Source organism: Rhinatrema bivittatum, chromosome 4 (assembly GCF_901001135.1).
Source record: "Rhinatrema bivittatum chromosome 4, aRhiBiv1.1, whole genome shotgun sequence".
Taxonomy (NCBI): Eukaryota; Metazoa; Chordata; class Amphibia; order Gymnophiona; family Rhinatrematidae; genus Rhinatrema; species Rhinatrema bivittatum.
Window position 1 is genome coordinate 380,020,032 of NC_042618.1, and position 12,965 is coordinate 380,032,996.

Consider the following 12,965-nt stretch of genomic DNA (forward strand, 5'->3'; position numbering starts at 1 on the left):
TTCCACTGATGCCATCGAGGCCCATCGATTCCCCATCGATGCCCTCACTACCAACGATGCCAAAACACATACCAACTAATGCTGTGTTCAAATCGAAGCATCATATACAACCGGAGGACACTGACTCCCCTTATCCTCAATATACACCTTGGAAGGATGTTGACACAGACACGGAGTCAGAGGAACTGCAATCAGAGCCCTCTCCACCAGAGGAGAGAAAGAAATCCCCTCCAGAAGATTTGTCATTTACAAATTTTATCAAAGAAATGGCAGATACAATTCCTTTTGAATTGATCACGGAGGAGGATACTAGACATAAGGCCCTAGAAGTACTGCAGTTTGCGGATGCACCGAAGGAAATTATGGCTATCCCAATCCATGAAGTCCTCTTGGAACTACAACAGCGAATGTGGGAACATCCCTGCTCAGTCCCAGCAGTGAATCGGAGAACAGATGCCACATATTTAGTGCAGCATGCTCCAGGGTACCAAAAATCCCAACTACCTCACCATTCGGTAGTTGTAGAATCCGCTCAAAAGAAGGCCCGAAAACAAAAACCTCATTCTCTGTCCCACCAGGGAAGGAGCAACGATTCTTGGACACCTTAGGGAAGAAGGTTTATCAAGGTTCCATGCTGGTAGCACGTATTGCAGCATACCAGCTGTATATGACACAATACCAAAGGAACTTATGGAAACAAGTACAGGGTATTGTGGATAAACTCCCACAACAACACCAACTACCTTTGGCTGCATTAGTTGAAAAAGGATTAGAATCTGGCAAACACGAGGTGAGAGCAGCTTATGACGTGTTCGAAACATCAACTCGTCTATCTGCTTCTGCAATAAATGCGAGAAGATGGGCCTGGCTCAAGGCCTCGGACCTTAGGCAGGAAGTCCAAGAAAGGCTTGCAGAGCTCCCTTGTGTTGGAGACAATCTTTTCGGGGAAAAGATCCAAGCTACAGTATCTAAGTTGAAATACCATCATGAGACTCTCTGACAGCTATCCAAATTGCCAGCAGATCAGCCATCTTCCCTAAGACGACCAACTCACAGGGACTCAAGGCACCCTTCTACAGACCTAGAAGGTATTACCCACCTGCCTCTTCAGCACGTCAGTACCGTCCCTCACAGAGAGGATGTCCACGTCAGCCAAAGCAACAAAAGACCCAGCCACCACCCCAAACTGGACCAGCGGCGGGTTTTTGAACTGAACCAAGAGAACAGCAGCCTCTTTCTCAACCCTATGCCCTCCCTACCAGTCGGAGGTCGACTTCATTATTTCCAACACCAATGGAGTCTCATCACAAAAGACCAATGGGTATTAGCCATACTAAATCAGGGATATCGCCTAAAATTCAACACGATACCCCCGCATTTTCCTCCCATTCCACTTTGGTCAAACATAGTCATCACACCTCAACTCCAGTAGAACTCTCTACTTTGCTGACTGCCAGGGCCATCGAACCAGTGCCCTGGTCTCAACAAGGCACGGGGTTCTACTCCCAATATTTCCTAATTCCAAAGAAAACAGGCGGCCTTCGCCCTATCTTAGACCTCCGAAATCTCAACAAATTTCTATACAAAGAAAAGTTTCAGATGGTATCTCTGGGAACCATTCTTCCGTTACTTCAAAAGGGAGATTGGCTCTGTTCTCTGGATCTTCAAGACGCTTATGCACACATGCCAATTTCCACACAACATCGCAAGTACCTACGGTTTGTAGTGGGAAAGAATCATTACCAGTATCGAGTCCTACCATTCGGACTGGCCTCTGCTCCTCGAGTATTCACAAAATGCCTAGCAGTAGTGGCCGCACATTTAAGAAAAAGCAGCATTCATGTTTTTCCATACCTAGACGAACTGGCTGATCAGAAGTCCATCCAGGCAGGGAGCTCTCTCTGCCTTGAAAACCACAATAACACTATTGCACCTTCTGGGATTTCTCATCAATTATCCAAAATCCCACATCGAGCCGTCTCAACTCCTCACATTCATCGGAGCAGACCTCGACACCACAGTGGCGAAAGCTTCCCTTCCAAACGACCATGCCGACAATCTGGCACGCTTGGCAAACATTGTAATTCATCACCAGTTCATATCTGCCCATCAAATTCTGGTTCTCCTAGGACACATGGCCTCGACAGTACATGATACACCTATGGCAAAGTTAGCCATGAGAAGAACTCAATGGACTTTGAAATCTCAATGGCTGCAAGCTTTCCAACCACTGTCGTACACAATTCAAATCACCAACCAGTTACGTCTGCGCTCCACTGGTGGACAAATCAAACAGCATTGAAAGCTGGTCTCCCATTCCAACAGGCAAATCCGCAAGTCATCCTTACTAAAGATGCCTCCAATCTTGGATGGGGAGCTCACGTCAACAACCTTCAAACACAAGGGACGTGGACTACGCTCGAAAAACAGTATCAAATAAACTTCTTGGAACTTCGAGCAATGAGATATGCCCTTTATGCCTTCAAAGACTGCCTCTCAAACAAGACTGTGCTGATACAAACAGACAACACAATAGCAATGTGGTACATAAACAAACAAGGAGGGGGCACAGGCTCTTATCTCCTATGCCAGGAAGCTGTACAGATTTGGGCTTGGGCTCTAGAACATTCCATGCATCTCTGAGCAACTTATTTGGCAGGCATCAAAACATCCTAGCGGACGATCTCAGTCGACATTTCATTCCCCACGAATGGTTGCTGGACCCACATGTAGTGAGCAAAATCTTTCAACGCTGGGGTCGCCCAACCATAGACCTCTTTGCGTCCACACTGAACCACAAAGTAGAAAGGTTCTGCTCCCTCCAACGACGTCGACAAGCATTTCCCAGGGACGCATTTGCTCGCCCCTGGAACACAGGTCTTCTATATGAGTATCCTCCAATTCCGCTCATAGCGAAAACTCTCGTGAAGCTACAGCAGGACAGAGGGACAATGATCCTCATAGCCCCATACTGGCCTCGACAAGTATGGTTTCCCATACTCCTCGACCTCTCGATCTCACAACCAATCCGCCTGGGCACAGAGCCCACTCTCATCACTCAGAATCAGGGCAAGTTGCGTCATCCCAACCTGACAACTCTTGCCCTAACAGCTTGGATGTTGAAAGCTTAATTCTGCAACCACTTAATCTTTCAACACAAGTCTCTCAAGTTCTAGTAACTTCACGAAAGCCTTCCACACGTAAATCCTACCACTTTAAGTGGACTAGATTTACCAAATGTTGCATGCAAAAGGGTATAGAACCTTTCTCCTGCCCCACTTCTTCTTTACTAGATTACCTATACCACCTGTCAGATTCTGGTCTCCAGACATCCTCTGTAAGGGTACACCTAAGCGCCATAGCGGCATATCGCAAGGAAATAGGGGATGCGCCAATAACAGCACAACCCCTCGTAAGTAGGTTCATGAGAGGCTTACTTCACCTCAAACCTCCCATCTGACCACCGGTCACTGAATGGGACCTGAATTTAGTACTAACAAGGCTCATGCGCTCACCGTTTGAGCCTCTACACTCTTGTGAAGAAAAATTCCTTACATGGAAAGTGCTTTTCTTAGTAGCCATTACATCGGCTAGAAGGGTCAGTGAGTTGCAAGCCCTCATCACATACTCACCTTACACAAGGTTCCTGCATGACAGTAGTAACAGATTTTCATATCAATCAGTAAATTGTCTTGCCTATGTTCTTTCCAAGACCTCACTCTCACCAGGGAGAGAGAGTCTTAGACACCTTAGACTGTAAACGTGCACTAGCTTTTTACCTAAACCGCACGGCGGTCCATAGGAAATCCACCTAACTCTTTGTTTCTTTCGACAAGAATAAACCAGGGGTTGCGGTAGGAAAACAGACTCTCTCCAACTGGCTAGCAGACTGTATTGAATTCTGTTATGACAAAGCAAAGATTCCTCTCCAGGGGCGAGTAAAAGCACATTCAGTAAGGGCTATGTCCACATCAGTAGCACACTATCGTTCAGTGCCCATTCTTGACATATGTAAAGCTGCAACATGGAGTTCCCTTCACACCTTTGCAGCTCATTATTGTCTGGACAAAGAAGGACGACAAGATTCAGCCTTTGGACAATCTGTCTTAAAGAACTTATTTCCAGTATAACTCCAACTCCTTCTACATCCATCCTGCTGTGATTTCAGGCTGCCTCATTCTTTCCAGCAGTACACCAGTTGTTGTGCTCGTTGCACAAATTGTATGCTGTTAATACAATATAAGAATGACACAGCCTGTAGCTTGCTAATCACCCATATGTGAGGACTATCATCCTGCTTGTCCTGGGATAAAGCAAAATTGCTTACCTTGTAATAGGTGTTATCCCAGGACAGCAGGATGTAGTCCTCGCAGAACCCACCCACCTCCCCGCGGAGTTGGGTCCGATACGTTTTATTATTTTATTTTTTTAGCTCACGCATATCGCGCTACAAACGAGACTGAAGGGAGACCCCTGTGGCTGAGAATATCATGGCATGCTGGGCATGCTCAGTAGGCCCACAGTGCCAGCCAAATGTTTCTAGAAACTCTTGACAGAAGGTTTCCGTACCAGGGCTCCATCTGATGATGTCATCCATATGTGAGGACTACATCCTGCTGTCCTGGGATAATACCTATTACAAGGTAAGCAATTTTGCTTTCTTGAATGTCTTTATGCAGGTGTTCAAATGTAAGGTTCTGGCTTTAGACACATGGTCTTGTTGCCTTTACTATGAGTCTTGCTTCTAAACTAACTACCGTTAAAAGTATTTGCATGATTACTTTTTTGGATATGAGGTCATATCTATAGGGCAATTTTCAGTTTGTCTGTGTAGATGGCAGGCCCGTGAGTGCTTCTACCCATGGGTCTGCAAGCTCATTTTCAAAGGAAAATTTGCTACATATACTTGAGCAGCATGGCCCTGGCTCCATTTTGACCCTGCTTCCACCACATCTTATCTCTCCATGAGGGGGAGGGCAATTTTCAAAACGTGTTTCTGCAGTTAAATTCCTGTTTACCTGCAGAAAAACCTTTTGAATATTGCCCTCCAAATGTTGTTGTACTTGTAGGTATGGAAAGGTGGCTTTTTAGGTGTATAATGTTAATGTGCACAGCCAAAAAATGTTTTTGTTTTTCATTTTACGTCTATATTTTCAACCTGATTTTTAAAAACATTTGCATGCGTAAAACTGGGTTTTTACATGTATAAATGCACTTTACTCAAGTAAGTGGGCTTTTGAAAATTGCTATAATATATGCCATTGAATTGTCCATAGGATTTATTCGTGTAAGTGCACTTTACTCGCGTAAATGGCTTTTGAAAAATGCTATGATAGTATGTTACATTTAGCACATAACTACATTGAAAATTACGCCTTTATGTTTTCATATGTTTACATTTTAAGGTAGATTTTAAAAGGGCTGTGCGTGCGCCCATAAACGCTTGTATCTCTTCGCACACAAAAATATGCACTATTTTATAACCTATGCACGTAGGTTATAAAATACTCTCCACATGTGCATGTCTGGAGCTGTGTACACATACAAATGCATGCCAGTTTGCTACTGTGCCTTCTGAGGCACAGGAGTCTGGTGAACTTCACAGGGGAAAGGGAGTGAGCGCTCCTCTTTATAGGACTCAGTCTGATACTTTATATATGGACCATTGTAAGGGGGCACTTTGATTCGGGGTGAGTTTTCGGGAGGTGGGTTGGGGTTAGGGGGTGTTGTTACAGACACATTCAGAGGTATCATTGTAAAACTGACCTCATTTAAAGAATTGTTGATCATAAGTAATGAAAAGGAGTTGATTTGTACAATGCAGCTAGCTATGTGCGCTGACGCAATTACCTGTTTCCCCAGTTCGTTCCCAGTTCGCCCCAGTAAAGGAGAGGACTTCCTAAACCCCCTAGCTAACTTGCCTCCCTTTTACCCTTAAAACCCTGCTGACTAGCCTAGTTTTTATTATTTTATTACTTACACGCCATCAATAGCAGAAGTAAAGTTACGTAGTAGAGGACCCAGGCGCCCGCTTATCCGTGTACTTCATGCCACAAACTCTGCCTGCCCAGACCCTGTCTGTGCCCTGCCCATGCTCCACCCAAGCCACTCCTCTCTTTTTTTCTTTACTATTTGTGATTTATGAGCATAGTGGGACATAAGCTCGTACCCTCCCAGGTTTTAAAATCTGCGTGGCACACACCATGCCAAGTCAAGTGCATATCACCTGGCTTTGACAAGCGATGGGGTTTTAAAATTGACCAATATATGATGTTGCTTTTCAAACTATAAGCATATCGCAATGGATAGTTTTTATTGCTACTTTTTATTAAATCTAATTTTTGTGGTTAAAAACATAACATTTTAGAAGGTCTATAAAGTGACTTCATTAAGTGGACATGCCTTGTTTTTTCTCTCAGGTACAGACCATGAACCTGCACAGATTTCTAGTTCTGATCATGTGAGAGATCCTTTGCTTAATCCTAATGTGGTGAAAAATAAATACAGGCAGCAAGCAATCCTCAAAGGTCTATCAGAACTACGACAGGTATGCACTAGTTTGTTTAAAAGCATTTTTATAGGGTTCACTTCAAACAGTAATAAAGATGGTTATCACAAACTGTCATCAGTTTTGAAAAATAAAAACAACCATGTAAGTATATTTTTAAAGCATCTCCCTCCCCTGATATGGGTGCCCTTTCCCAAACTCTATAAGAGTATTACACTAATTTTCCCAATATCCTGATTGCATTCTGTAAACAAACCTGCTAATGGAAGCTGACAGGTGATAACAAGTGTTCCCCAAAATGTATTAACATTTAACAAAAACATTTGCAGGTGCTCCCCAGGACCATATTCCCTTATCTTTTTATAGGAAAAGAACATGGATCAGGAAGAGAAAACCTACAGTTAGCTGGGAATTTGTCTTGTCATTGAACTTCAGTTAAAAAAAAAAAAAAAAAAAAAAAAAAAAGCTTGCTCTTAGAAAGTGCCTGCATACTGATTTAAGCCATGCTTGTGAACCTCTTATAACAAAGTGCTGCTTCAGTCCTGCTGCCTAATGCACAGGCATTCATTAGTACTTTGTATTGTCTTGCATATGGTGGATTTTTTAAATGCATTTTTAATCAAAATATATTTTGCCTATATTAATTTCTTTTGGGGGGAGAGTTATTCCACCATTCAAAAATGCCATAATATAAGTAGCTAAGCAAGCCAATCACAGTTCCAGAATAATAGTTATGTGATGAATTTTAAAAGCCCGACACATGCATTAATTAGGGATGCACAAAGAAGTCAGGCTTGTGTGCACAGAGTAGATTTTAAAAGCTGCCAAGATACGTGTGTATATCCCGCAGTGTGCACATCTCAAACGTTTTCAAAAAGAGGTGGGGCATGGTCTGGGCGGGGCATGAGCATTTTGGGGAGTGAACCTAAGATGTGCGCATAAATAATGACGCGATCCGGCGCATGCTGAGGCTCCCTGCCATATAATTTTACTTCTGGTATGGATGCTATGTAAGTTAAAATTTAAAGAAAAATAGGTAGATTTTCAGGGGTTTAAAGGTCAGAACTAAATGGGGGGAGTGAAGGCTATCAAACTAGGAGGGGTTGGAGGACCTATCTCTTAACTGAGCAAACTTGAGACAAACTGGTAAAACTGGGAGTTGTGTCTGTGCACGCCCCTTTTAAAATCCCCCGACGTGCGCGGTAGAAGCGGGATTTGCGCACACATGTATGTGCCCACTTAAAATTTGGCGTACATGTTTCACATAGCCAGGTTATTTTATAACATGCACATATATGTTATAAATTGGCCGCGTACCTGGGCCGAGCCAACTTATGTGCGCAAATGTGTACGCATGCCTCAGTTTGAAAGTTACCGGCCTTCTCTGCATTCCAAATACAAGAGTTTCACCCAGCATGCATTTATATGCATAAATTAGAGTCTCTAGTGGGAATAAATCTTGAGCAAGGTCTGCTTTTTTTAAAAAGGAAGAAGCTTCATTCCTATGGTTTTCCATTTATAGTAAATACAGTCGATTAGAAGCAGTTTTAATTATTATAATGTAGCTGTACTTTCATTATCAGCTTGTTAGCACATATTCTAACTATAGTGAAGCTTGTTCATGATGATTTCCATTTTATTAATGTTATCCTACTGTTGACAGAAAATATTCAAATAGAATGTACATACTAGGATTTGGCGTAACATTCTCAGGGTAATCATATTGTGCAACTCCATCAAACATTCAGTATCATTCTACTGTCATTTTTTTAGTCATAGCTCTTATGTGTTGACCATAAAGTTTCAGTTTTTCCATGCATATAAATTGGATTACAATCATATTGTTCATTAAAACAAATAAATATCTCAGTAGTTGTATTGTATGGCATTTTCTATTCTCTCCCCCCCCCCCCCCGATATTAATTTTCTGATGTCCAATACAGCTGTGTTTCCACATCACAGCACCTGCTTCGGGAGCTCATTTCTCAGGAGGTATCTCTGGAAGAGATTTTTCCTTGATGATCTTTCTGAAAAAACCTCAGTGGAAGTAGAACTCTGTTTACTTGTGTCTTCTGCAGACATTCCCAGAGAAGTGAAGCCCCCAATGCAGGTGCCATAGTGCTGAAACTCCACTGCATTAGGCATCAGAAAATGAATTTCCGTGAGGGATCGGAATATGATTTGTGAAGTTAAAGATGGAAAACACCACACAATATAAGTACTTAAATGTTTAAGCATGATATTTTATTTATTTATTTATTTATTTAAAATCTTTTCTATACCGTCGTTTAGTAGTGCACCATCACAACGGTTTACAGGGCGGCACGCGTATATGTATTATAAACCAATTTATAGGCCTGGAAAAACTAAAATATCTGGTCAGCACCTAAGAGCTATGATTAGAAAAGTGGCATTAGAGCGATATTGAATGCTTAATGGTGTTGTACAATATGATTACCCTGAGTATGTAAAATCAAATCCCAGTATATACATTCTATTTGAATATTTTTTGTCTATGGGAGCATAATATATTGTTTTTCAAATGGACAAATTGTATTATTTTCAATTTGTATATTCCATTTTGTTAAGACTTTTCACAGTCACAAGAAGTTGTTTTTTTCCTTTTTCTTTTAACTGTAATGATTTCAAAATTGTTGGTACCCAGCAACAGGCAAATTTTTCTTTGATGAAGCTTCGTTATAATAATTAGTTCAGGCTCAGTTAGTTTCTTTATGCTGTATTGAAACTTCAATCTGATAATCTCTCAGGTAAATTTTCTCCTGAAGTTGAACTTTATTCTAATTACCTCCCATGTTTTCTAACACATAGACACAGGTAGCTTTTCAGCAGTAAATAAAAAAAACAAACAAAAAATAAACCAGAAAGGTAGGTGAACCACACAAATATGAAAACAACAAGAGTGGCACACAAAAAGATAAATAGATAATAAAATAAATATTTTTAAATGTGATAAAATATTAGAAATGTAATATCAATAAAAGCATATTTACAATAAAATCAAATATGAAATTGGAACAATAATGGATCCAATAAACCCGACATGGCCATGTTTCAACAAAATGTCTGCTTCAGGGGTGATTATGTAACTGATCATCCTTATTCCTTAACAAGAAACCATAAAAACCTATCATTAAAGTAGTAAAAATTTTTATAAAGAAAAAAAAAAGTACTCAAAACATAAGAAATAAATAATCCACTAAGACTAAAATTAAAATACAAATTTAAAAATATTGCAAATTAAAAAGGCAATACATAACATGATACAATCTGAATACTGTTGGACAATGCAACGACAGTGGCTTACATCAGGAACCAAGAGTCAGCAAGTATCGCAGGAAATAGCCCAGCTTATGGAATGAGTTGAAGCGCATCTTCAGGTGATCTGAGCCTCGCACATTGCAGGAAAAGACAGTGTAAGAGCAGACTTTCTCAGAAGACAGAATTTGGAACCAGGAGAATAGGAATTGACAAACTAGGCATTTCAGCTGATAATGGATCATTGGGGCCTTCAGTCTCTAGACCTATTTGTGACTTCTTGCACTGTGAAGGTTCCTCATTTCTTCAGTTGCAGGAGAGATCCCAAGTCCTTGGGAATTGTTGCCCTCATGCAGGAGTGGCCAGAGGGCGAGCTGCTGTATGCCTTCCCCCCCATGGCCCATGTTGGGCAGAGTGATCTGGAAGATTGAGGGACACAGGGAAATGGTGCTTCTGGTGGCACTAGATTGGCCCAGGAGACCATGGTATGCAGATCTGCGAAGGCTTTTGTTAGATTCCCCCCTTTGGCCTGTTCCTCAGGAAGATCCTACTCGATTTTGTATGGTATGGCCCTTTAGAGGGCTTGGTTGCTCAAGCATGGATATTCTACTCCAGTGATTGCCACCTTGCTGGGGGCGAGGAAGTTCTCCACTTCCTTAGCATATGTGCGAGTTTGGTGAGTGTTTGAGGCTTGGTGTGACGATCAAGAGGTTCTTCCTCGTTCGATAAGATCCTGCTAATTTTGGAATTTTTGCAGGATGGACTGTATAAAGGATTGGCCTTTAATTCCTTGAAGGTACAGGTAGCAGCTCTTGCCTGTTTCAGGGGTCAGGTGAATGGTGGACCCATGTCGGCTCATCCAGATATGGCCCGTTTCTTGAAAGGAGTGAAACATCTTCATCCTCCCTTGCGGTTACCGGTACCCTTGTAGAATCTTAATCTGGTTTTGGATTTCTTAGCAGGCCCTACCTTTCGACCGATGCATGAACTTTCCTTGCGATTATTGACCTTGAAACCAGTTTTTCTAGTGGCAATTTGTTCTGCGTGAAGAGTATCCGAGCTGCAGGCCTTGTCTTGCGGGGAACCATTCCTTCAGTAACTCCAGGGGCGATACAGCTGCATACTGTTCCTTCTTTTTTGCCAAAAGTGGTCTCAGATTTTCACTTGAATCAGTCCTTTTTCTTGCCATCTCTAGATAGGGAGAGAGATGCGGAGCAATATCGCCTGTTGAGACCCTTGGATGTCATGAGACATATTGTGAGGTATCTGGAGGTTTCTAAACTTTCCAGAAGACAGATCGCCTGTTTGTCCTCCACGGTGGAAGTAATCAGAGTGAGCCAGCTTTGCAAGCTACAATAGCTCACTGGATTAAGGAGGTAGTCACAGCCGCATATGTGGATGCTAGTTAGCCATTGCCTCGTCAGGTTAGGGCTCATTCCACTAGGGCTTAGGCAGCGTCATGGGCAGAAGTTAGTAGGTTGTTTCCCATCGACATTTGCCGAGCTGAGACATGGTCCTCCTTACACGCCTTTTCCAGGTATTATTGACTGGATGTGTTGGCCCAGGAGAACACAACCTTTGTATGTGCAGTTATCCCAGGACAAGCAGGATGGTAGTCCTCACATATGGGTGATGTCACTGACGGAGCCCTAAGGCGGGAAAGTTTTCTGTCAAAGTTTCTAGAAACTTTTGACTGGCCCTGTGAGGGCACTGAGCATGCCCAGCATGCTATGATATTCTCTGCCACAGGTATCTCTCTTCAGTCTTCGTCTTTCCGCTCTGCAGTTCGCATCGTGGTGTAGGAGCCATTGAGAAATTCTCAATACTTTTGTGACTTAAAAGTCATATATTCTCAGATATTCTCTCTCACAATTCTCTCAGGGGTCTTTTCTTACCGGCTGGTGAGTACCTCGGTCTCAATTTCATTCTCCTTAGGAGAAAATTTTTTCCTCACAAATTCCCATTTTGCCTCGACGGCCGTCGATCACAATATGGCTACCAGTTTTAAAAAATGCCCGGTATGCGCCCGTAAGATGTCTCTTACCGATCCGCATCTCGAGTGCGTAATATGTCTCGGAGAAAATCATGACGTAAAAAATTGCCCGCAATGTGCCGAGATGACGCCGAAAACAAGAAAATCTCGACTGGAAAAAATGGAACATTTGTTCCATCTTCAGTTAATACCATCGCCTTCGACCTCATCAAAAACGTCTCCGGCCGGACCGACAAAGCGCTTGCTGCTTAAAAAATCCACCCTAGGGACCGGCAGGGGATCACTCATCGTCCTCGTCCGCATCGACGACTTCCGTTGACCCGCAAAAGTCAAAACATAGGCATCGACATCGAAGGTCATCGACGACTGAATCCACGTCCCAGGATCTGTCGACGGCAAAGTGGCCACGCTCGGAGGAAACCTCGGTGACTGGGCCTCTTCCTCCGATCTCGACACCTGATCCCCTGCAGGGCCCTGCAGCGGATCCAACGCCTCAGCCTTCGCCACCTCTTACAACTGCTCTGGTACCATCAGTTGTAACGCCGGAATTGTCTGATATCATCAGACAAGCGATATCACAGGCTTTGAGGGAACAGCTAATTCCGACGGGCTCGTCGATGCCGATGCTCCCAGCATCGATGCCGGCAACTTTGCCGATGCCAGTGGGACCACCGATGCCGGTGTCCACAGTGACGCCGAGAACACTAGAGGAATCGATGTCGACACCAAGAATAATAACCACGTCGACGTCGATATATGCACAATTGCCATCGACTACTCCCGTGTCGATACCTATGCTGCCGCCAACGAAAAGGCCACTCTCGACGTCAACGTCGAGACCAACTTCAGTTCCATCGAGGCCAACACCGATAGAAGACACTGAAGTTCATGACCTACCATCCTTCCAACGATGCTTCAAAGGTACCAAGATGTCATAGACACTTTACCTAAAAAGCCTGAGGAGCATATTTTTCCATCTGCTCCTATTGATGACCCATTACCAGGCCCATCAGGACTACATTTTCCACCGAGATCCACAACAAAACACACTCACAGACAGGAAGAAGAGGATTCCTGGGATAGCCAAGATACGGACTCCTCTTCTGAGGACTTCATGTCGGATCCCTCACCTCCAGAACCCAGAAAGAAGTGCCCACCTGAAGACCTATCTTTCTCCAATTTCATCCA

At 43.1% G+C, this 12,965-nt stretch overlaps 1 protein-coding gene across 1 annotated transcript in view; it reads left to right on the top strand.

Moving 5' to 3' along the window:
• LOC115091074 (coiled-coil domain-containing protein 66-like) overlaps nucleotides 1–12,965 on the top strand; it is a 75,909-nt gene that overhangs the window by 55,869 nt on the left and 7,075 nt on the right. The window contains exon 3 of the mRNA XM_029600916.1: nucleotides 6,420–6,547. Within this exon, the coding sequence (XP_029456776.1) occupies nucleotides 6,420–6,547 (128 nt within the window). The remainder of the gene's footprint in view (nucleotides 1–6,419; nucleotides 6,548–12,965) is intronic.